This window comes from Mus caroli, unplaced genomic scaffold (genome assembly GCF_978045245.1).
Source record: "Mus caroli unplaced genomic scaffold, Mus_caroli_1 scaffold_2, whole genome shotgun sequence".
NCBI classification, from domain to species: domain Eukaryota; kingdom Metazoa; phylum Chordata; class Mammalia; order Rodentia; family Muridae; genus Mus; species Mus caroli.
Genome location: NW_028227257.1, coordinates 96,462,971 through 96,489,635, shown reverse-complemented (window position 1 = coordinate 96,489,635; position 26,665 = coordinate 96,462,971). Strand labels below are relative to the sequence as shown.

The 26,665-nt window shown below is 39.3% G+C and overlaps 1 protein-coding gene across 3 annotated transcripts; it reads right to left on the bottom strand.

Annotated features, from left to right (window-relative positions):
• Nucleotides 1-1,087: 1,087 nt before the first annotated feature.
• Zswim2 (zinc finger SWIM-type containing 2) lies at nt 1,088-25,806 on the bottom strand. 3 transcript variants are annotated; one of them, XM_021155466.2, is made up of 9 exons: nt 25,596-25,806; nt 24,203-24,279; nt 23,304-23,344; nt 17,195-17,405; nt 15,726-15,977; nt 13,502-13,586; nt 3,707-3,816; nt 2,709-2,862; nt 1,088-1,989 (listed from the first exon to the last, which is right to left on the bottom strand). In XM_021155466.2, exons 1-9 carry the CDS (start codon nt 25,758-25,760, stop codon nt 1,189-1,191), a joined length of 1,896 nt encoding a protein of 631 aa, XP_021011125.1. In that variant the 5' UTR covers nt 25,761-25,806; the 3' UTR covers nt 1,088-1,188. The 3 variants fall into 3 exon arrangements, with proteins under 3 accessions (XP_021011125.1, XP_085686670.1, XP_085686665.1); XM_085830539.1 differs by having other exon boundaries at nt 1,925-1,981; XM_085830544.1 differs by lacking the exon at nt 2,709-2,862 and having other exon boundaries at nt 1,840-1,989.
• Between the last annotated feature and the right edge of the window lie 859 nt (nt 25,807-26,665).

The following is a 26,665-nucleotide window of genomic DNA, read 5'->3' as shown; positions in this document are numbered from 1 at the left end:
TTAGAGATTAATTAGTGGGCTAAAGCACTTAAGGACAAGTTTGAGTTGGATCCCTGGAACCTACATGGTGGAAGAAAAGAACTAATTCCCTCAAGTTCTCCTCTGATCTCTATATTTATGGCATTGCAGATGTACACTGATATACATATGCAGACAAAATAAAGAACATTATTTGAGAGGCTGGGGAGATGGCTCAGTCAACAAAGTGCTTGCCACCTAAGCATGATGACCCAAGCCTGAATCCTAGTACCTGTGTGTGTGGGGGGGGAAGCAAAACAACAACAACAACAAAACTGAGTGCAGTGCTTATAATCTCAAGATGAAGGCAGGTAGGAATCCCTGGGACTCAATGGACAGCCAAGTGTAGCTGAATCAGTGAGCCCTAGTCCTAGCAAGAGACATTGACTCAAAGTATAAAGTTGATGTCTACTGAATAAACACACCTGAAGTTCGCCTTTGCCATCCACATGTGTGGCTTGCCCTCTCAGTACCACAGTTTTTAACAAAGATGTAAAAACCTGCCAAGTCATGCAATATAAAAATATAATAAGCATCTAAAAGTTATTATTTTTCAGATGAATTTTTGAAGCATTGATTTTTTTTAAAAATAGCTCTGACTTAGAAAAGTAATCATAAAATAAGTATTTCTTCAAAATAAAATGATGAACCTTCTGTCAATGTGTCATGGTTTAATTGTATTATGTTTCCTTTCACATGTAATAAAACTGCTTTAAGGAAGCATAACAAAAGTATTACAGTTAGGATTTTTGTATACGTTTTCAGTGATTGTTAGTGTGAAAAAAGTGAGAAATCTATGTAGTTCCCCAGAAGTAATCCTGTATGCGATGTTATTCTTTGGTAGTGGTAGAGCAGTGACTCAAAGCAGGGGAAAATCTTTCTTTCGTGGAAAAAAAAATAGTCAACCTAAAATAAGATATGAACACTCTATTCATTATTCACAATATGTAACATCTTGAGTCTTCTCATCAAAACACATATTGTTAGTCACCCACATAGCAGGACGACTTCTGTAAGCACAGTAAGTTATTCACAGACAAGTAGGCAAAAATGACAATAGAGTATTTTATATATATTTGTCAAGGATGTACATGGATTTTTATGTGTTACAAATAAAATATTTTGCATATTAAATATTCATTTTTTTCTGGTGTAATAAAACTTTTTTTTTCAGAGTTGAATTCCTTGCATTATTAAAGACAGAGCAGCACTTTGTGTTTGTAAAGGGGGATACGCAGGTCGTCTGGGTGGATGACCAAGTTTTTGTCTAACTTTCCCTATGGAATTATTTTGCCTTTTAGACAAACTAAGTTTAGTTGTATCCAAGTTGATAGTAAGATTTAAATCTTCTGTAGATAATGCACTTGATCTGTTGTGTTGTCTTAATCTAGAACTGAGAGATTTCCTTGTGTTATAGTTTATATGTTCGTAACCTCTGCTTGTCTTTTGACTCTGACCAATATGATCTTTTTCATAAATATGTGGGCTTTCCCTTCCAGTGAGACAAGTAATATTCTTATGAGGAAGGGAAGGAAGAAATGTTTGAGATGGTGTTTGCCCAGTGGTTGGATTTTGTAGATATGTGGGGAACTGCTTGCTAATTTTATATCCAAAAACTAATTTTCTTGAATTTGAATTATCTAATTTGACTGAGCATAGGTCATCCATTGTTATATTCTGATAGTTGTCTGATGGATTTTGAAGTGTAGTCAATACTTTAGAATTATACTGGGGAATGCTAGGTAAAATTCCCGTTCTCTTTCCTTTTAAAACTAATCCAGTACCAGGAATAAAAAGTTTTGGCTCTTGCTGCTTCGACAGACAGGCGATGTCTTTGCTTGAAGCCAACTGATGTGGTTGTCCATCCGTGGCTATGCCTTTCCAGATCAGAGGGTTATATATGACTTGTCTGTCAATCGGGCATGAATTGCACTTGTGGAGTAACCAATTGTCAATACATTTCCTGTGAAACTTGAAACAAAAATGCTATAAGTTCATGAGACGCTACTTACATAAAAATTGCCAGCCTACTTGTGTACTAAAACGATTGAGCAAAGACCAAGATGGTGCCAACTTAACAAGTTTTATGACAATATTTGAACGCTTTCATTTATACATACAATGCCTATACTGACTGATTTCCATTTCATATGGTAAAATGCAAAGCCCTTTATGTAATCACCTTCCTGGCTTTGATAGAAACTCACCAGTTGAGGTATTGTTTTCATGCTAATAACTTCTAATGAAAGTACTTTAAATTAAAAATTTATAACCAACTAGAGTTGAGAATGGCTCTAGCAATCATAAGATGCTAAATAACAGACATACATTTTTGCTTATAAAGAAGTACTATCAGACAGTTTAAGTGTAACTTTAAAGCTCTTTAAAATAAGCATGTGTGCACAGTGCTAGGCACAGTGCTAGGATTCTATAGCCTTTTTCTATGTCATATGTAACATTAAGTGCCATTTATCCTAGCCAGACTGTATATAAAGAACTAAGTCTTACTAAATGCAAATTTGTCATGAGGGCAAGATACCACCTCTGCAGGATCGTGTCCACCTGTGTGAGCATCTCTGTGCAGAGTGCGACGGAAAAACAGAAGGGATGACTTCAACTGCCGCTTTACTCCTGAATTTGTTACTAAATTGCCTTTTTGTAAAAGTAAAGTGAAGGGATGTGGCTTTTACCTTGTGAGTACATGGTAGCAGTCTTGTATATTGACCAAAACAAAATGACTTCAAGCAAAGTCGACACTGGTACCCTGGGGCCAGCAGCTTGCTCTTCTTTGTAATCATCAGGAGAGGCAGAGACTTCACAACATGCTTCGGTGTGTAAAACTGACTGAGCAAGACAAACAGAGAGTCTGGAATGCTCATGTGTGATTACAGATTAGAAAGTAATCCAGAGCACAGATTTGCTACATAAGTAATACAACAGAGCCCAGGGTTTTCTTGAGTTAGAGATCTATGCTTGTTGTATAGATCCGGAATCTGGTAGGGCTGATATCATAAAGAACACGGTTTAACTTAGCCATATCAAGTAGAAATGTCGGTGTGATTTTTTGTTTATACTTTCAAGTCAATAAAAAGACATTTGGAGAGTCAAATAATTAGGCATACATTTAGAGAACACAGACCAGCTTACTTGTCAACAGATGAGGTGCACAGCAGTAAGCTCAAATACTCAAGGATAGTGATGTCAATTGGTAGATGACAGTTTGTGAGAAAATTCCGTGCTTGCCCCCTTATGGTGAGACTAAGAGTGCAATGTTAAATGTACAATTATCATAAGATGACAGATTGAAATAACTGGTTCTCAGTGCCATTAGAAACTGGTGAGACAGACAGAATGGTATTCAAGAACAAAAGCAGAGTTAAAGGAGATGTGGAACTGATTCACATAGTCAACAAAAAAGTTAATGCTTCCCATTACTGCACAGATACACACCCATAGTGGCACAATGGTATCCATCTTTTAAAATGGGAAAAATGTGCAGAGAGAAGTTTGTATCCCCAAAGCCATTTTGATAGTGTGTGCTTGACTAGGACTGGATTTGAGTGGGCTGACACAAGACCCTTGCCCTTTGTTGGGATGTGAAATGGTACTTGGGATACATGTGCAAAAAAAAAAAAAAATTACCAATCCTGTCACACCAGAAAAGTGTAAACTTCACTGAGACTCTTACCCTTGCTTTTCTTGAAAACATCCCAGATTTGCTTTGCCCTCATTTTTAGTATTTAAATATTTCACGACCTCTGATCTTTTTTCTACTGATCTCCATCTTTGGTTTCTTTTCTGAAATAGGCGGGGAAAAGAGTAGATGTTACTTTGTAAATCATTAAGAATTGTTTTCTGATTAAATTAATCAAGGCTTCATATTAACAATATATTGTAAAATACCCATTTTAGAATATCTACTTTACCACATTACAATATCAAATCTCACATCCTGCTGTGGGTTTACTAGAATGGCTTTATACTCTTTCTCAACACTGGTTTAACCAATGGAACACTGAGCAACATCCATTACTTTGAATTCATTAATTTATTTTTAATTAAAATGTTATTTATTATGTATGTATGGGTGTTTTGCCTACATGTGTATATATGTGTACCATGTGCATGCCAGTGCTCATAGGTCTTGGAATTGGAGTTAAAGGAGAGTTTTGAGCTACCCCATGGGTCCTCTGGAAGAGTGGCAAGTATCTGTATCACTGGAAAAAAAAAACAAACCTCTCTATCCTCTTCTTTTGTAAGTTTCTCATGTTGTCCAAACTGGCATTGACTTTGCAATCCTCAGCCTTTGAGAAACTGGGATTTTAGGTATATACCACCACACCCAACATCACTCCTCCTCCAATTTTATTATTTATTTAGGTTAGTATTCTTTCTGACTTTGTCTATCTCTGTCTCCCTCTCCCTCTTCCACCCCTCACCCTGTGAGTACATACACTTGCATTGAGGACAGACATTAAATTACAGGAGTAGATTCTCTCTGTTGACATTGTAGGTCTCAGGGATTGAACTTGGGTCTCAAGGCTTGACAGCAAACACCTTTACCCACAGAGTTATCTTGCTGGCTTACCCTGTTCTTCTTAACATAAAAATATTAATTATAACCAAGTAATGGTGGCACATACCTTTAATTCAAGCACTGTGGAGACAGAGTCAGGTAAATCTCTGAGTTCAAGGTCAGTCTGGTTTATAGAGTGAGTTCAAGGACAGCCAAGGCTACACAGAGAAACCCTGGTTCAAACAAACAAGCAAACAAACCAAAATGAACTATAATAATAGATGTTTTATTTTTATAGTTAGAACCAGCATCACTACACACACACACACACACACACAGAGATATGTATTGCTAGGTTTCCCTAAGTAGCCCAGATTGACCCAAAACATGTGACTGTTTTGCCTTAGACTGCAAAGTGCTGGGATTACAGGTCTGTGCCACCACACCTGACTTCAGGAGATACTTTTAAAATGCACAGTTCAAAGGATCGATAAAACTTCTATGTATTATTTGTAGGTATGAGAAATTTTAAGAGAAAAGCATAACGGTTGTTGTTATTATAAGCCTGCACACAGGCAAGGGTCTCTATAGCTTACTTTCAGGCTGAGGGTGCCTGCTCTTAAGGCTTCTTTATGACACTCAGTGCTTGGTATTGTGATGGAATTAATAAAGCACCGGTACAAAAGTCGGTTGTTTTGTACACACTTACAGGAGAATTCTAAATGTGATTTCTAAATTAGAAGTCAGTTCATTCCACCTCACACCAGCCAGAATGACTAAGATTAAAAAAACAAACAAAAAAACAAAACAAAACAAAAAACCTCAGGTAATAGCAGATGCTGGTGAGGATGTGGAGAAAGAGAAACACGAGACAGCTTCTGGGACAGGCGGGAGCCACAGAGCCGCTGAGGCAGCACCCTTTTGGGGCCGCAGACATCCGGCACCCTCCCAGTCGGAGGACAGTGACCTGCCCTGCAGGGAGCGCCATCTTGGCTCCGGGACTCCGCTGAGCTTAGTCTCTACAGGTCAGAGTGGGGACCACGGGGGCAGACGGCTTCTGGGACAGGCGGGAGCCACAGAGCCGCTGAGGCAGCACCCTTTTGGGGCCGCAGACATCCGGCACCCTCCCAGTCGGAGGACAGTGACCTGCCCTGCAGGGAGCGCCATCTTGGCTCCGGGACTCCGCCGAGCTTAGTCTCTACAGGTCAGAGTGGGGACCACGGGGGCAGACGGCTTCTGGGACAGGCAGGAGCCACAGAGCCGCTGAGGCAGCACCCTTTTGGGGAGGCAGACTTCTGGCACCCTCCCAGCCGGAGGACAGAGACCTGCCCTGCAGAGAGTGCCATCTTGGCTCCGGAACTCCGCCGAACTTAGTCTACAGGTTAGAGTGAGGACCACAGAGGCAGACAGCTTCTGGGACAGGCGGGAGCCACAGAGCCGCTGAGGCAGCACCCCTTTGGGGCCGCAGACATCCGGCACCCTCCCAGTCGGAGGACAGTGACCTGCCCTGCAGGGAGCGCCATCTTGGCTCCGGGACTCCGCTGAGCTTAGTCTCTACAGGTCAGAGTGGGGACCACGGGGGCAGACGGCTTCTGGGACAGGCGGGAGCCACAGAGCTGCTGAGGCAGCACCCTTTAGGGGCCGCAGACATCCGGCACCCTCCCAGTCGGAGGACAGTGACCTGCTCTGCAGGGAGCGCCATCTTGGCTCAGGGACTCCGCCGAACTTAGTCTGTACAGGTCAGAGTGAGGACCACAGAGGCAGACAGCTTCTGGGACAGGCGGGAGCCACAGAACCGCTGAGGCAGCACCCTTTTGGGGCCGCAGACATCCGACACCCTCCCAGCCGGAGAACAGTGACCTGCCCTGCAGGGAGCGCCATCTTGGCTCCGGGACTCCGCCGAACTTAGTCTGTACAGGTCTGCTGACAGAGGATACTCAGAATCCCCAGAAGAACAACCTCTGAACAGAGACAACTATAACAACTCCAGAGATTACCAGATGGCGAGAGGTAAAGGTAAGAATCTTACTAACAGAAACCAAGACCACTCACCATCATCAGGACCCAGCACTCCCACTTCGCCCAGTCCAGGGCACCCCAACACACCTGAAAAACTAGACCTGGATTTAAAAGCATATCTCATGATGATGGTAGAGGACATCAAGAAGGACTTTAAAGAACTACAGGAGAACATGGCTAAAGAGTTACAAGTCCTTAAAGAAAAACAGGAAAACACAACCAAACTGGTAGAAGTCCTTAAAGAGAAACAGGAAAACACATCCAATCAGATGATGGAAATGAACAAAACCATACTAGACCTAAAAAGGGAAGTAGACACAATAAAGAAAACCCAAAATGAGGCAACACTGGAGATAGAAACCCTAGGAAAGAAATCTGGAACCATAGATGCAAGCATCAGCAACAGAATACAAGAGATGGAAGAGAGAATCTCAGGTGCAGAAGATTCCATAGAGAACATGGGCACAACAATCAAGGAAAATGGAAAATGCAAAAAGATCCTAACTCAAAACATCCAGGAAATACAGGACACAATGAGAAGACCAAACCTACGGATAATAGGAGTGGATGAGAATGAAGATTTTCAACTCAAAGGACCAGCAAACATCTTCAACAAAATTATAGAAGAAAACTTCCCAAATCTAAAGAAAGAGATGCCCATGAACATACAAGAAGCCTACAGAACTCCAAATAGGCTGGACCAGAAAAGAAATACCTCCCGACACATAATAATCAGAACAACAAATGCACTAAATAAAGATAGAATACTAAAAGCAGTAAGAGAAAAAGGCCAAGTAACATATAAAGGCAAGCCTATCAGAATTACACCAGATTTTTCACCAGAGACTATGAAAGCTAGAAGATCCTGGACAGATGTTATACAGACACTAAAAGAACACAAATTCCAGCCCAAGCTACTATACCCAGCCAAACTCTCAATTACCATAGATGGAGAAACCAAAGTATTCCACGACAAAGCCAAATTCACACATTATCTCTCCACGAATCCAGCCCTTCAAAGGATAATAACAGAAAAAAACCAATACAAGGACAGGAACCACGCCCTAGAAACAACAAGAAGGTAATCCCTCAACAAACCTAAAAGAAGACAGCCACAAGAACAGAATGCCAACTTTAACAACAAAAATAACAGGAAACAACAATTACTTTTCCTTAATATCTCTTAATATCAATGGACTCAACTCCCCGATAAAAAGACATAGACTAACAAACTGGCTACACAAACAAGACCCAACATTTTGCTGCTTACAAGAAACTCATCTCAGAGAAAAAGATAGACACTACCTCAGAATGAAAGGCTGGAAAACAATTTTCCAAGCAAATGGTCTGAAGAAACAAGCTGGAGTAGCCATTCTAATATCAGATAAGATTGACTTCCAACCCAAAGTCATCAAAAAAGACAGGGAGGGGCACTTCATACTCATCAAAGGTAAAATCCTCCAAGAGGAACTATCAATCCTGAATATCTATGCTCCAAATACAAAGGCAGCCTCATTCATTAAAGAAACTTTAGTAAATCTCAAAGCACACATTGCACCTCATACAATAATAGTGGGAGACTTCAACACACCACTTTCACCAATGGACAGATCATGGAAACAGAAACTAAACAGGGACACAGTGAAACTAACAGAAGTTATGGATCAAATGGATCTGGCAGATATCTACAGAACATTTTACCCTAAAACAAAAGGATACACCTTCTTCTCAGCACCTCATGGTACCTTCTCCAAAATTGACCACGTAATTGGGCACAAAACAGGACTCAACAGATACAAAAACATTGAAATTGTCCCATGCATCCTATCAGATCACCATGGACTAAGGCTGATCTTCAATAACAAAATAAATAATAGAAAGCCAACCTTCACGTGGAAACTGAACAACACTCTTCTCAATGATACCTTGGTCAAGGAAGGAATAAAGAAAGAAATTAAGGACTTTTTAGAGTTCAATGAAAATGAAGCCACAACATACCCAAACTTATGGGACGCAATGAAAGCATTTTTAAGAGGAAAACTCATAGCTCTGAGTGCCTCCAAAAGGAAACTAGAAAGAGCACACATTAGCAGCTTGACAACACACCTAAAAGCACTAGAACAAAAGGAAGCAAATTCACCCAAGAGGAGTAGACGGCAGGAAATAATCAAACTCAGGGGTGAAATCAACCAAGTGGAAACAAGAAAAACTATTCAAAGAATCAACCAATCAAGGAGCTGGTTCTTTGAGAAAATCAACAAGATAGATAAACCCTTAGCCAGACTCACTAGAGGGCACAGGGAAAGCATCCTAATTAACAAAATCAGAAATGAAAAAGGAGACATAACAACAGATCCTGAAGACATCCAAAACACCATCAGATCCTTCTACCAAAGGCTATACTCAACAAAACTGGAGAACCTGGATGAAATGGAGAAGTTCCTAGACAGATACCAGGTACCAAAGTTGAATCAAGATCAGGTTAATGATCTAAACAGCCCTATATCCCCCAAAGAAATAGAAGCAGTCATTAATAGTCTCCCAACCAAAAAAAGCCCAGGACCAGATGGGTTTAGTGCAGAGTTCTATCAGACCTTCAAAGAAGATCTAATCCCAGTTCTTCACAAACTATTCCACAAAATAGAAACAGAAGGTACTCTACCCAACTCATTCTATGAAGCCACAATTACTCTGATACCTAAACCACAAAAAGACCCAACAAAGATAGAAAACTTCAGACCAATATCCCTTATGAATATTGATGCAAAAATCCTCAATAAAATTCTTGCTAACCGAATCCAAGAACACATCAAAACAATCATCCATCCTGACCAAGTAGGTTTCATCCCAGGGATGCAGGGATGGTTCAATATACAGAAATCCATCAACGTAATCCAGTATATAAACAAACTCAAAGACAAAAACCACATGGTCATCTCGTTAGATGCGGAAAAAGCATTTGACAAGATCCAACACCCATTCATGATAAAAGTCTTGGAAAGATCAGGAATTCAAGGCCCATACCTAAACATGATAAAAGCAATCTACAGCAAACCAGTAGCCAACATCAAAGTAAATGGTGAGAAGCTTGAAGCAATCCCTCTAAAATCAGGGACTAGACAAGGCTGTCCACTTTCTCCATACCTATTCAACATTGTACTTGAAGTCCTAGCCAGAGCAATTCGAAAACAAAAGGAGATCAAAGGGATACAAATTGGAAAAGATGAAGTCAAAATATCACTTTTTGCAGATGATATGATAGTATATATAAGTGACCCTAAAAATTCCACCAGAGAACTCCTAAGCCTGATAAACAGCTTCGGTGAAGTAGCTGGATATAAAATTAACTCAAACAAATCAATGGCCTTTCTCTACACAAAGAATAAACAGGCTGAGAAAGAAATTAGGGAAACAACACCCTTCTCAATAGTCACAAATAATATAAAATATCTTGGCGTGACTCTAACTAAGGAAGTGAAAGATCTGTATAATAAAAACTTCAAGTCTCTGAAGAAAGAAATTATAGAAGATCTCAGAAGATGGAAAGATCTCCCATGCTCATGGATTGGCAGGATCAACATTGTAAAAATGGCTATCTTGCCAAAAGCAATCTACAGATTCAATGCAATCCCCATCAAAATTCCAAATCAATTCTTCAACGAATTAGAAAGTGCAATCTGCAAATTCATCTGGAATAACAAAAAACCTAGGATAGCAAAAACTCTTCTCAAGGATAAAAGAACCTCTGGTGGAATCACCATGCCGGACCTAAAGCTCTACTACAGAGCAATTGTGATAAAAACTGCATGGTACTGGTATAGTGACAGACAAATAGACCAATGGAATAGAATTGAAGACCCAGAAATGAACCCACACACCTACGGTCACTTGATCTTCGACAAGGGAGCTAAAAACATCCAGTGGAAGAAAGACAGCATTTTCAACAAATGGTGCTGGCACAACTGGTTGTTAACATGTAGAAGAATGCGAATCGATCCATTCCTATCTCCTTGTACTAAGGTCAAGTCTAAGTGGATCAAGGAACTTCACATAAAACCAGAGACACTGAAACTTATAGAGGAGAAAGTGGGGAAAAGCCTTGAAGATATGGGCACAGGGGAAAAATTCCTGAATAGAACAGTAATGGCTTGTGCTGTAAGATCGAGATTTGACAAGTGGGACCTCATGAAACTACAAAGCTTCTGCAAGGCTAAAGACACCATCAATAAGACAAAAAAACCACCAACAGATTGGGAAAGTATCTTCACCTATCCTAAATCAGATAAGGGACTAATATCCAATATATATAAAGAACTCAAGAAGGTGGACTCCAGAAAGTCAAATAACCCCATTAAAAAATGGGGCTCAGAACTGAACAAAGAATTCTCGCCTGAGGAATACCGAATGGCAGAGAAACACCTGAAAAAATGTTCAACATCCTTAATCATCAGGGAAATGCAAATCAAAACAACCCTGAGATTCCACCTCACACCAGTCAGAATGGCTAAGATCAAAAATTCAGGTGACAGCAGTTGCTGGCGAGGATGTGGAGAAAGAGGAACACTCCTCCATTGTTGGTGGGATTGCAAGCTTGTACAACCACTCTGGAAATCAGTCTGGCGGTTCCTCAGAAAATTGGACATAGTACTACCGGAGGATCCAGCAATACCTCTCCTGGGCATATATCCAGAAGATGTCCCAACCGGTAAAAAGGACACATGTTCCACTATGTTCATAGCAGCCCTATTTATAATAGCCAGAAGCTGGAAAGAACCCAGATGTCCCTCAACAGAGGAATGGATACAGAAATTATGGTACATTTACACAATGGAGTACTACTCAGCTATTAAAAAGAATGAATTTATGAAATTCCTAGCCAAATGGATGGACCTGGAGGGCATCATCTTGAGTGAAGTAACACAATCACAAAAGAACTCACACAATATGTATTCACTGATAAGTGGATATTAGCCCAAAACTTAGGATACCCAAGATTTAAGATACAATTTGCTAAACGCATGAAACTCAAGAAGAATGAAGACCAAAGTGTGGACACTGTGCACCTTCTCAGAATTGGGAACAAAACACCCAGGGAAGGAGTTACAGAGACAAAGTTCGTAGCGGTGATGAAAGGATGGACCATTTAGAGACTGCCGTACCCAGGGATCCATCCCATAATCAACTTCTAAACGCTGACACCATTGCATACACTAGCAAGATTTTGCTGAAAGGACCCAAATATAGCTGTCTCTTGTGAGACGATGCTGGGGCCTAGCAAACACAGGAGTGGATGTTCACAGTCAGCTATTGGATGTATCACAGGGCTCCCAATGGAGAAGCTAGAGAAAGTACCCAAGGAGCTAAAGGGATCTGCAACCCTATTGTTGGAACAACATGATGTACTAACCAGAACCCCGGAGCTCTTGTCTCTAGCTGCATATGTATCGAAAGATGGCCTAGTCAGCCATCAATGGAAAGAGAGGCCCATTGGACTTGCAAACTTTATATGCCCCAATATAGGGGAATGCCAGGGCCAAAAGAATGGGAATGGGTGGATAGGGAAGTGGGGGGGCGCTATGGGGGACTTTTGGGATAGCATTGGAAACGTAATTGAGGAAAATATGTAATAAAAATATTAAAAAAAAAAAAAAAAAAAAAAAAAAGAAAGAGAAACACTCCTCCATTGTGATAGGATTGCAAGCTGGTACAACCATTCTGGAAATCAGCTTGGTGGTTCCTCAGAAAACTGGACATAGTTCTCCCTGAGGTCCCAGCTATACCACTTCTGGGCATGTATCCAGAAGATGCTCCAACATGTAATAAGGATACATGTTCCACTATGTTCATAGCAGCCTTACTTATAATAGCCAGAAGCTGGAAAGAACCCAGATGCCCCTCAACAGATACAGAAAACGTGGTACATTTTCATAATAGAGTACTACTTAGCTATTAAAAAGAATGAATTTATGAAATTCCTAGTCAAATGGATGGACCTGGAGGGCATTATCCTGAGTGAGGTAACCCAATCACAAAAGAACTCACATGACATGTACTCACTGATAAGTGGATATTAGCCCAGAAATGTGTAATACCCAAGATACAATTCACAGACTACATGAGGCTCAAGAAGAAGGAAGACCCAAGTGTGGATACTTTGGTCCTTCTTAGAAGGGGGAAAAATATCCAGGAGTTACATAAACAAACTATGGAGTATATACCAAAGGAAAGACCATCCAGAGACTGCCCCACCTAGTGATACATCCCATATACAGTCACCAAACCCAGACACTCTTGTGGATGCCAACAAGAGCTTGCTGACAGGAGCCTGATATAACTGACTCCTGAGAGGTTCTGCCAGTGCTTGACAAATACAGAGATGGATGTTCTCAGCCAACCATTGGAGTGACCACATGGTTCCTGATGGAGGAGCTAGAGAAAGGATCCAAGGAGCTGAAAGGGTTTGCATCCCCGTAGGAGGAACAACAATATCAACTAACCAGTACCCTCAGAGCTCCCAGGGACTAAACCACCAACCAAAGAGTACACATGGAGGGACCCATGGCTCCAGCCAATATGTAGCAGAGGATGGCCTTGTTGGCCATCAATGGGAGGAGAGGCCCTTGGTCCTGTGAAGGCTCGATGTCCCAGTGTAGGGGAATGCCAGGGCCAGGAATCCAGAGTGGGTGGGTTGGTGAGCATGGAGAGGCGGGAGGACATAGTGGGTTTTTGGAGGGGAAACCAGGAAAGGGGATAACATTTGAAATGTAAACAAAGAAAATATCTAACGAAATATAAAGACAAACCAACAACAACAGCAAAAAACAAAAAACACAAAACAAAAACAAAGTTATTTCCTTCCTTCCAGAGTGTTATGTGCTTTTCATGCTCTTAGATCTGCCGGTCTTTATGGCACAGCACATGGCACATCAGTTTTTGGTGGGCACTTACCTCACGGGACGCAAAGGCATGGGAAGAGTGGCAGCAGCTGTCAAAGCACTCCTGGCATAAGTGATACTCCACACACTCAGTGCACCTGGAACACAGCATCCAAGACACAGGAGAGAAAAACCCCATCACTGCCACTGTTTTAGGTGAGAACATTGAGAACATCCTGGTGAACAGCGAAGCCCACTCTGGTCACAGTGTGACTTAGTTTCCTATTGCCTCTGTAGAGTTTCCTATAAATGTGTTAGCTTAAATAGCATCCATTGATTATCAGAGGGTTCTGATAATCAATCAGAAGCTTGGTAGGTCTCAAAGAGATAAAGGTAAAGTGTTGTCCCAGCTTTGTCACTTTTTGAGGCTGCAGAAAAACATTTGTTTCCTTGGCTGTTGCCATATTCTAAAGGCAGCTTACACCTCCTAACTTGAGGCCCTTGCTCCATCTTCTAGGTAATTAAGAACACTTTCTGCCTCTCTTCCACAGTGTTTAGAAGGCCATTTCCCTCAGAAATAAGAAAAAAAATGTGCCCTCAGACATTTCTGAAGACACAGGCTCTGGTTTACTTATTACTTCTATTCATATGTGTGGATTCTTAATAATCAAGGTCACAAATGAGTTATGCTGCAATTTGCTAGATACATCAGAATAAGTAAGGATAAAATCTTAAGATAATCAGCTGTTTTATGAATTAATGTAAAAGGTGAATCAGCTGCAACATGACACACTAATGAAGGGGAAACTACGGCTTCCATTTAGTAGAATTTGATTTTTGGGCTGAGTGAAATGTTCAGTACTTGAAGGAAAGAGTAGAAGGTGGAGTCACAAATGTCACAGATACAACTATGATTTGTAACCAAGGAATTCAGGACGGGTACTTGTTAGCCAAATCCTAAGACAAGTTACGAGAAGTTTCCCTCAGATGAGACTGAGCATGGAGCAGAGAAGCACAGTCTAGAAGGCAGCAACTTAGTGGTTTCCAGAAGGACAATCCTTCAGGACAGAAAACAGACACCACCCTGCCAAGGACTTGACCATTATTAACAACTACAGGCTAATAGTGTTCCACCATCTTTGATAGAATCAGTTAAAGGGTGTTAACTCTTTGAGGAATACCTTTGTACGAGTGCAGAGGTTTTTCTGTTTCAACCCCATGGTTCCTCTTCACACCCTTCTCTCTCACACAGGACATTTGGTCCCTAAGTGTTCCAATACTGTTTACAACAGTGTTTAAACTATTCATGCAATAGCTGCCAATGACCATCATTCCTAAAACCAACAGTCCTGAGCTAGCGCACCTCATGCTAAAAGTCTGTGCAAGTTCTGTCCTTTTTCAAGTCAGATGACTCCTTGGAACCCTCTTTGGCCAGCCATTTTCTTTTTTCTTGGCCAGCCATTTTCTAATACTGATTTCTGCTCATGACTAATTTTCTTTGGTGTACCACAGGCTTAAAATTGAAGGACAGAAGTATAAAGTATTGCTGGGGTTAAAAAAATTCCTATTCCATCAGAAAGTTAAACTAAATATTTAATTTGACTGACCATAGTCTAATTTCAGGGCAATAGAAAAGTACATTGATATATTTCAGGAAAATTTTTAATGAAGATTGAAACAAAACATTTTTAAATATACAACTTGATATTTTATTCAAGAAATTATAGTTACCAAGGTATAGCAATTATATGGTTGTGGCAATTATAGGAAGGTTTGACATTACACATAAAACATTCAAACTGTTTTCTCTATGAATCATATTGTTTTTGTTAGCAATGAGCTGAATATGAATGAAAACAAAATCATACTCAAGGCAGATGGAGATATAGTTTGTAATTTGGGGCAGGTGGAAGTGTATTTAAAGTTCAGTCAGTCTAACCAATATCCATCTATGACTATTAGGAGACTATAGTCATGTCCCCCTCATCTGTGGTGCACTGTGTTACAGGATGTGAGATATCCTGTAACAGGACCCTGAACATGGAAACTCACCTAGGGCAAAGAAATAAGAATAATGTCAGAGTTTCCACAAGTTGCTTCATAGCCAACTCCTGTGAGAATGCAAAGCCAATCCTCTTGCAAAAGCAAGGAAAATAAAATGAAATCCCAAACAAGGCAGACCCGGGGAGGGGAGGGGAGGGGAGGGGAGGGGAGGGGAGGGGAGAGGAGGGGAGAGAGAGGGGCAGCCTAAAGGCTGGACGCACTGATGCTCAGAGCCGTGAGCACTGGAGACTTACTTGTAGCACCTCCCCTCAATTGGCAGCTGGTTACAGTTATTACAGGGAATTCCGAGGTGTTTGTCCAGTCGTTCTTTCTCAGATATAGTTATAAGTTTGTTAGAGTTTTTGAACTCCTCCAAGATAACTTTTAGTGGTGCAAACTCTTCTCTGCACAGTGGACATCTTAACACGAAACTGTCCGACCCTGTGTCTTGGTAGTTAGCCAAGATCCGCATGCACTTTATGTGAACATTATTGCCACAACCAAATCTATCAGAAATAAAATTCAAGCATTATCATTCATTGTATGTACTCGCTATAAATATTTAAATAAATTAAAAATCTCTCTGGGAATATCTTTATTCCTTATAAAATGCATTTCAAACTGATTTCTAAATATAGCTGGATTACAAACAGACAAAAATCTAATTTACCATCTTTATCAGAATTCCAAACACAAGTTTTTCATTTAGAGGAAATGGTGAAAGACTTAGATCAAAAAATTATTTTTCATTCATAAGGCCAGAATAAGTGTAGCTTCAACACAAATGAAAGTTAAAATGTTAATTCTTTAAATGGGGTGGGAGGTGCGTAGATCCTACCCTCCTTTTCTCTCTTTTGCTTTATTGAAAAATCATGAGACATCTTAAACATGTGAGCAATCTCTGTGGGAGAAATAATGTTTGGGGAAGTAGTACCTTTTAAGTATACAATAAAAGCAACCACATGGACATATGCAAAACAGGAGTCAAATATTTGGCACGTACACAGGAGAAAAAATAAAGAGAATTCATCAGCAAATGGCACCCTCAACTTCTAAAGTCCAGCTTGAGTGCCCTGAAGAACAGTATGAACGAGCTTCTCTCAGTGAGGACATTCACCCGCTAAGTAAAAAATCTGAACACCTTAAATTAGAAGATAGAATTCCTTAAAAACTGAAAAGAACATTTACAACTTCAAAGTAAATTAATTTTTATATTCAGAAAATATTATTACAGTCATATAATTTCACCATATAAAGAAGAAAACAACTGGTGAGATGGAAAATGAGTAAAGGCAATTGGGTAGTGATCTCATTGCTGAGACACAAAGTGGAAGGAGAAAAATCAGCTTCTCCTCTGACCTTCACGTGGGCGAAAGCACGTGACTCCACACACCCACCAAAGCAGTCAACTAATCAGTTAATCAATAAACGTAAAAGGGATTAATTTTAAAAAGTCTTCCTATTCTTCATTAATTAAGGTAGAGGGTTGAGTAACTATGGACTGATACTTTCAATTTTTACCCTGAAAACATAGCCTAGAAATATTTAGAAGAACAGAACATCTCATAAGATACACACTAGGAAACAAAAGAACACAAAGGAAATAAACAGACACAGAGGAAGCTTTTATTTTTTGTTTTTTCTATCAAGGAATTTCATGATGTAACTTCCTAGGAATATTAATCGAGAATTTTCGTAAGGCTTTAGAGTACAAAGGCATCACCTGCAGAAGGTGACAGGGAGTTTTTTCTCCAGCAGCACTTCTTGACAAATAGGACAGATATCCCCTGCATTGATATCCTTCTGCTTAAGGTAGCCGTCTTCTTCCACAAGTGCAGTCTCATCACTTGCTCTAAGCTGTGGAGCTTGGACCTGATGTATCCCCCAGAGCAAGTCATTTATTTCTCCTTCGGTAAGACCCAACTGGAAAGCAGCTGGTGAAAAATGTTGAAGCATTAGAATTTGGTGGCAAGAAAGGAAATGCAAAGAGGCAGTCACAGATGAGCTATAGTTTTCTTTCAAATATGAGAGAGATAGTACCAGGTGGACTGTTCTGGTCATGCTCACCACTTCTTTGTGTTCTAATTGGGGGAAAGGTGGCTAGAAAGGAGCAATTAATAGAAATAATGCAACTGCCTTCACTCCACCTTGCTACTGAAGCTAGTACAGCCTGCATCACGGGCTTGGGGTGTGATAATATTACCATAGGGTTGTCATCGTGCTGACATTTGGTCTTTTCATGTGTGCACAAACAAATATGTCATCAATATACAATAGTATTAAAATAAGGGTGGAGGCATGGCTCATAGGTTAAGAGCATGTACTGAACTTGCCAAGCACACAGGTTCACTTCCCAGCACCCTTGCAATCCCAGCTTCAGAGATTCCAACAGCCTCTTGCTGGCCTCAGTGGATACCCACATATTGGTCATACACCCATAGAGACACAAATACATACACAAATATAAATAAAGAAAATGAATAAAAGCTTGAATGGATTAAGCAACAGTATGAATACATAGAGAAAACAGGGGCACGTGGATATGTACGCATGGCTAGTGTTTGTTAATGAGCAGACAACAGAGAAGAGGCTCTCTATTAGATATTACTTGTGGCTTTTTCCTGTTTTAGTTTTGTATCCATAGAAAGAGAGCTTTGATCATCTGTGTCATGGCAGAGTTGGACACTGCCATTGCCTGTACCCTTGGGATTTACATTCTTTAGGCATGAATTTCCCACATCCCGTTGCTCCTATAAACAACTGTGTTGTATGTCGTTATAGTCTTACAACTTGAAATTCTTTTTCCCTATCCATGGCTCCTTCCCCCTCCTGCCTTCTCTCCCTATGATAGCACAGTTTAAATTCTGGTTGTTAGACTCCTGAGTTCTGTTTATGTTGTATATTTCTGTTTCAGTACAGAAACCTTTTGTTTCTTCTCTTGGGTGGTGTGGCAGGTGCAGGTGGATTGTGGGAGGAAATCAAACTTTAATCACCCAGTGCTTGGAGAAGGGGAATTATTTGATAAAGAGAAACAGTAACATCTGCTCTCTTAAAAAAAAAAAAGAAAGGAGAATATAAAAAAGAAAGTGAACAAAAGATTGCACATTTAAGAATTTCACAAAAGAAGCTGCCCAGAAACTGTTCTGTGTGGTATAAAATGAATTAGACAGTAATAGAACCACCGTGAGATCACATGGAAAAAGCAGTGTTGAGACCAATGGAAATGTTCTGTAAGACAAGAGTAAGGGAGCAAGCCTTGTCAACAACCTCAATCTATTACATGATTTAAATTTTACTTATTTACTGTTCTGACGGTCTTGAGAACATGAGACAAACAACACAGTGCATGTTTGTTACGTTTTATTTCATGTGTGTGTGTTCCTCTCTTATTTTGACTGACCTCTCTTCCAATTCTAATGAGATTTGCAAGGCTATCACCCAGTCCTTGTTTTCTATGTGCAGTCCTTTATGCATAAATTATCCTTTGGCTGTTTGTTGAAATAAAACTAAAAAATCATTTCAGAAATGACACCTCTTTGAAAGTGTGTTCCTTGCATTCCGTGTGCTTTCTCTATGGCTTCTTCCTATTGTTAAACCGATTTCTTTTCTTTTCGTGTGCACGGTCTCTGCCCTTTCGAACCACCTTTTCTTTATAATGGCAATGGTTTTTGTTACTGTGGCATCTGTATGTGTTGGTGCAGGGTGGAAGGTGGTCTTTGGTTTGAATTAATCATCTCTGCATCACCACACAGTTGTCTCAGTGAATTACTTTCATCCTTCTTTCAAGTGAATTAAAGCAAGAATAATGCAGAGACATTAAATTAAATCTATGAAACAAATAATGATGAGTGAAAGTATAAACTTTCTATACTTAAGATGTTGTTTGGAGGCATCTGGGATTTCTGCATAGAAATGTTTGACATGTGAGAGAGTGAAAACAATCTCTTGCTTAATTTAGAAGGCATGAGAAAATCACTATGAATTTTCATCTGTCATTATTTACAACTTATACAACTTAGTCTGTTTTGTCCTAAAATTACAGTAATATTTACAGGTCAAAATGTTTCTCTGTATCTTTATTTCTAGTAGAGACTTAAATATGTGGTTAATATCTTTATGTTCTATTAAACATGAACCAAAAACACATAAGAATATTGATACACTTCTGAACTCATGGCAAACCAGTGAAAGTATTTAAAAGAGTAATTCATATGAGAAGCAAACAAAAAATTTTAATATGACTGTTAAAAATTAATGATTTTCTAGGCTCCAAAATTAAAACAAAAAAGCATCATACAAAGGAATATAATAAGTAGAAGTTAAATAAATATTGAATAATGGGTTATTTTTCATATGCTGTAGTCAGGGAACATTAGCCATTTGGAAAATTTACAACAAATACATAGAATTGAAAATACAAAGTGATAGAAATTGTGTGGGAAAGGCAGAATACAGAATTCAAACAAAATAGGTCTATGTAGTTTTACATTTTTAGTATATATATGTGTGTGTGTATTTATAATCATAAAAGCAGCATATAAAAATTCTGGATATATTTGTGTGGAAATTTGAAAGTTTCTTTTTAAATATGTTTTTATTTATGTATGAATAATTTAACAGATGGCTTCATACACCATTGCATTCAAAAGAAACCACTGGATGATATATTTAAGTTTGAGTAGAAATATACTTTTAGGAGAAACAGAGTTCAGTGTTCAAAATATTTATTTCAGTTAGGAAGTATAAAGTTTAAAAATTAATGTACCAGTCAATATAAATAATTTACTAATTTAATACTTTCTGTACTCATGGAAAAATAAAGGCTATTGCCTTCACGGAATACAAAGTACATGAAATATTAGAACAATCCATAGTTAAATGCTGCTTTTGAACTGAGAATGTACCTAATACACACACTTAAATGTAATATTTTACATCTAAGTAAATGTAGTATTTTAGACACTGTAATATTTTAGCCACTAGCCATTGGAACTGTCATATAACTAGATTTAGCTAATGACTGAAAAAAATATGAATTAAAATTTTTGTTATGTTTACCGCCGATCATCTGCAGTTGTTTTTTTGAGTATGTTTGTGATGACTTGGGTATTATATAAGTCAATTTTTCTTTTTGTTATTTATTTGTTTTATTTTGTATTTTATTGGATATTTTTTTTATTTACATTTCAAATGTTATCCGTTTTCCAGGTCTCCTCTCTGGAAACCCCCTATCCCCTCCCTCCTTCTCCTGCCTCTATGAAGGTGCTCCCCCACCCACCTGCCCACTCTTGCCTTCTAGCCCTGGCATTCCCCTATGCTAGGGAATCTAACTCCCTCAGGGCCAAGGGTCGCTCTTCCCACTGATGTCCAACAAGGCCTTGTTATTTATCTTTAAGTTATCAATGAGGTAATAAATTTCCTTATGACATTTTCATACATTGGACCACAAGCAGATCAAATGTTCACAATTGAAATATAGTGCTTGAGTACATAGCCTGAGAAGTATTAAAACACAGTAGATTTTGAAGACAAAACAAAAATGAGAGAATAGTGTTTCTAATATCTATTCCAACTGGACAGTGACAGTTTATTTTACCATATTGTTAGAATATGTTTTTCCATTCTTCCTCAGCACTGTTTGATTCTTATAAAACTGCAGCTACAAAATTTCACATATGGCTTGTCTTACGTTTCTGTTCTTCAACCAAAACATGGCAGCTTGTGAATATGATATGGAATGACAGTATTAAGGTCAGCAAGAATGAGTCTTGGAGAGAGTCAACATGTCATTTAGTGTTGAATTAGAGAAGAACACATGTGTGAGGTCACACAACCTTGTCAACATGCGGAAAGGATTTGCAGAGCGACCGAGGAGGCATAAACAGTGAAGTGGAGAGAACAGAGGTAAACTGGTGGAATAATGGGAAGAACACCACAGCTAGGAAACCTGAGGAAAAGGCAGGGTGTAGAATACACAGGGTGGGGAGAATGGCTAGACGCGGAAGAAGAGTATGAGGAGACAAATGAAGAATTGTATGATTTCTAGGTTCAGCAAGGAAATAAAAGAGGAAGTCAGAGTGGGTGGCTCATGTATTTGAATGCTTAGTTACCAGGGAGTCCTCTTTGATTGAATTAGAGGATTAGTAGGTGTGGCCTTGTGGGAGGAGATGTGTCACTGGATGAGGGCTTTGAGGTTTCATGCCAGGGCTAGTGTCTGTCTTTCTGCTTTCAGATCAGGATGTAGCTCTCCACTACTGTTGCAGTGTCTGCCTGCTTGATGGTAATGGGATACATCGCAGAAGCTGCTAGCAGCCCGCAAGTTAATGCCTTCTTTCCTATGAGTTTCCTCGGTCATGGTGTCACTTTACAGCAACAGGGCAGTGACTGAGACAGTATGTGACATCTGGCATATGAGAGGGGAACAGGGATCAGGGAAATCTGCTGCTCAACATGTCTGTGGGGGGCCTTCAAAATGAGCTTTCCAGAAGGCAGCTGGAAATGTTGGTTTGTGGCTAAGCAGCAATCAGCAATACAAAATTAACAGCTGGAGTTGTAAAAAGTAGGAGACATTTCTGAAAGACTATGTGAACTTAAGACACCAAGAGGAAACTACATGTGAAAACACCAGTGTCAATTTATTTTTAACATAAAATTAAAATATATTTATAATAGTTGGGGGGGGGATGAATTTGCCTAAGTAAAAGTTTTGATTTAAAAAATTTAAATGAGATTGTCACTTTGATTCTTCATGGATATTATGAACATTAATCACCTAAATTCAAAATTCAGTCCTTAGGTTGAACACCAAACAACTCCTCAGTTATAGGCATTACTTTTGTACAGACAACAGCACAAAAGTTTCAGCGGAACTATTTTTTTAGTCGTCGTCGTCGTCTTCTTCTTCTTCTTCTTCTTCTTCTTCTTCTTCTTCTTCTTCTTCTTCTTCTTCTTCTTCTTCTTCTTCTTCTTCTTCTCCTCCTCGTCCTCCTCCTCCTCCTCCTCCTTCTCCTTCTCCTCCTCCTTTCTTTTGTTTTCCTTTTTCACTATATAGCTCTAGCTGTACTGGAACTCACTCTGTAGACCAGGCTGGCCTTGAACTCAGTAATCAGCCTACCTCTGCCTGCCTCAGCCTCCTGAACACTGGGATTAAAGACATGCACCACCATGCCTGGTTAAGCCAAGGTAGTTTTGAGTGTAATTATGTGTCATGGTAGTTCTGGGACCTGAAATGTTTTACTTGTTCTATACAAATTTTGTATATCAAACCACTATGAATCTTTGCCTAGAATAAGGAAAGTTATTTTCTTCCCAATAACACCATTGTTTCATCTCTGCTTTTTTTTTTTCTAAATTTAAGTCTTGTGCAAACTTTCAAGAAAACATTTTTCTTTTTTAAAAAATTTTTAGTCAGTTTTTATGTACTTTTATTATTAATGTGTGCCTGCTCCTTCATGTGAGCATGCACCACAGTGTACATGTGGAGCTCACAGGGCATTTCAGGGGTTGGGTCTCTTCTTCCACTATGTTCAGGGACTGAATTCAGCCCCTCAGGCTTGCCCTGCCCACAGTTCTACCTGCTGAGCCAGCTCTGTGGTCCTCATCCATGTGTTTATTAAGAATCTGAGTTTGAGTGGAATATACAAATGTATTTTTGCTTAAGATGAGACTGAACTTTCTGAAATGTAAGAAGTTTAGAAAGGGATAGTTAACTTGAGAAATAAGTTTGGGAAAAATAAGCATTCCAGTTTAGAATATGCTTAAATGAAAGGTTATCATAGTTTTGTTAATTTCAAATTAGCAAAGGATTAGAAAATAAAAAGTCAAAAACTTACATTCATGATTCCTTGGAAGCTTGAATTTTTTCAATAACACCCTAATATTCACAAGTAGAAAAAAATAAAACATTTATTTGTATATAGTCTTAAAACATATTGTTTGAACATGTAGACTAGAAAGAGAATTATTTAATGCAGACAATGTTATATATAAACTTAAACTTAATCAATTTTCTGTTATAGTTATGTTTTAAGGTAAGTTGATGTGAAATAGACAGAAAAATTATGTCATGCTCAAAGGTCTGATTAGAGAGAGAGTGCCTTTATTTCTCAAGCCACAGTCCTTACAGGAAGAAATCCAGGAAGTCCTTCCAGGGAGAGTGAAGAATGTTAGGCATTGCCAGTAGTTCTTTTAACTTCCTTACAAGTGAATTTCAAGTTACTGTTTTCTACATCTACTATTTTAATGTACAGTAGAAAAAATTCAAATCTCACTAACATTGTGATTTTAAAGAGCACAAAAACACATAATTAAAAATATAGTAAATGTGCTTCAGCATTAATTACATTAATATTAATATGTGCTATATACTTGGATAGTATTTCCATTTAGTTTATGGTTAAAATATTATATGAAATGAGTTATAGTATATTAAGAGCAGAAAGGAATAACCATACCCTATCCTGTCATAAAATAATACTGGAAATACTGTAAGCATTATGAGGACACACCATACATTTGAAAGGCCAGTATATTTATCTTTCTTCCAGGTAGAACCAGTAACCTATGTTAATAGATGTTTAATAAAAAGTGACCTAAGACACATGCTGGTAAGCTATGGCATTTTAATTTTTAATTCCCTTAATACTAAACTTCTTTATTCGTGGTGTATTCAAACCCTGAACAGCGGTAAGGCAGGTTTCTTTGTGGAAGGCCATTGCTAAGAGTCACTCACCAGCATATGTGCTTGCACAGTTCCCCCCTCTTCAGAAACGTGGGGCAGCTGCACTCATGTGGGTTTCCAAGCAAAACCTTTACAGTAAAATAAATAATAAATAAATAAATAAAATCCCAGTTAATTTTAAGAGTTATGGTAAAACTAAATTGATAAAATAACTAGATTAAAAGAGATTTAAATTCTTGACTGGTTTAGTGGTTCTGAACTTTGGATATGGATCAAACAGGGCCTTCTGAAAAATAGTCTCTCTTAACATTCGAAACTGGGTTTCTACTCCTTTATTCTTGGCCTTGGTTACCAACTGGCACTGTGAATGAACACTTTTTCTAAAAGTCGTGCTTATATGAAATCAAATCTAAAATTCAAAGCTCTCCTTCCAAACCATTACTTTTTTTTTTTAAGTATAGAGTTAAATGAGTTTTGTAAAAAGGCTTGCTCAGTTTGATTATTTATTTATTGACTTTTTTTTGGTTGATTGACTTTTGCATTCGAACTTTACTTTTGGTAGAAGATTAGTTTTATTGAAGACTGTATAGGCTAAAACGGTTAAACTCAATAAATAAGCAAATCAAAGAAGCATGCTTTGAACAAAGCACAGAGTGATAAGCTGTATCCAGTACTCCTAACTATGAGGCAATAGATTTAAAGTTTCTAAAACGACAGGGAAGTGTTCAGTGGCTCGTTTTTGACAGACAAGAGCAGGACATGTAAATATGAAACATCTGTTCTCTTTTAACAAAACGAAATGGGAGTCTTTCTCATGCACATGCTTTCAAAGTATGGACATTTAAACTCCCCTTTAATGAGCTGCTACAGTTTTAAAATTGAGCAAAAAGAAAATGATCATAGGAACTATTATAGAGAAACTGATTTTAATGAGCAAATATTTAGAAGATAGTAGGATTCTCATTTAATTTACAGGGCTGGTGAACACCAACAAGGCGTCCAGGAATACACACCATCACTTTACAAGAATTGTATGCAATTTGAATTCCTAACTATCAAGGAAGAGCATTTTCTGGCAAACAGTATTTAGTTTTGTAAGGTACACATTTTTAAATTCTGGGGAGTACTCATGGAAATGATCTCTCTCTCTCTCTCTCTCTCTCTCTCTCTCTCTCTCTCTCTCTCTCTCTCTCTCTCTCTTCAGAGACAGGGTTTCTCTGTGTAGCCCTGGCTGTCCTGGAACTCACTCTGTAGACCAGGCTGGCCTCGAACTCAGAAATTCGCCTGCCTCTGCCTCCCAAGTGCTGGGAGTAAAGGTGTGAGCCACCATTTCTGCAGAAACTGGGAAGTTGGCTTGGGACACCTCCCCTACTCCGCCCCTTCCCGCCCCTCTCCTACTGCCCATCCCCCAACCCCCAAGGGAGCTTGGAGGTGCGGTAGTTACTCGGAAATCCCCCTTTTCTGGCTCCTCCTCCCTCAGTAGGAAGCCTGTGGGGCCGATCTGTCGCAGGAGATAGATGCTGCTACTCAGCGCCTGGTCTTGCTGCCAGCTGAGGCTCTCGCTTAAGTGTCTTCGCTTTTCTGAGGCTTTACAGCCTCCGCGAAGCATCCCTGGCGGCCAGGAGCCTCTACGTTAAGCTTTCTGAGGCGCCTTGGGTCTCTATGGCAACAGCGTGCAGCGCGGTTGCCGCGGTAACGGTGGTTCTGTCCTGAGCACTGCCCTGCAGTAGTTGGGGTTGGAGAAATTTCCGAAGTCCATGCTTAGACTTTGAAACCTGAGGTCACAGGCACAGCTGCACACCTAGTATTCTTTTTGCTTATTTGTTCACAGGCAAGACTGTCGATCTGCACATTCTCAGACCCAGTTACAGTGTGGGCTCCAGAGGATAAAGTTATGTTCTGCGAATTTCTCTTTCATAATCAAAAAACTCACCACGATTGTTGATATTCCACAAACATTTTTCAGTGGCTCACAACAGCATGCAATTAGTCGCTGAGGAAAGATGGAGAAAATAGGGCCAGTAGACCCTCTAAGGGTGTGTGTGTGTCTGTGTGTGTGTGTCTGTGTTGCCGTGTTCGTTTTGAAGCTAGGAGAAATTCTCAAGTTTCATGTTGGGTTTGGATATTGGATGTGCTGTCAGTGTCCACACCCTCAAAATTGATAAAGCACTATTTTTTTAAATTTTGTTCTTGGGATACTTGTATTTGTTTATTACAGTAACAATCTTGCAATAATGGGATATATAGAGACTTGAACATGTTTTGAACAGCAAGTGCTTGGCTTGGGCATGTTAGATTAACTCATGATGAGTCTGGAAAACAGCGTGGAAAGACAACTAGGATAATTTTTCTTCCTTATCTAGGTATTGTTTATATGGATTATCTCCTGCTGTATCAAGACAATGATTCTGGCACTAAAGAGACACATAACATCTTTTATGGGAGTCAGATGTCATATGAACATTTGTGGTTACAACAGCTTATCAGCATAAGTGTAAAGAACAAAAATAATGC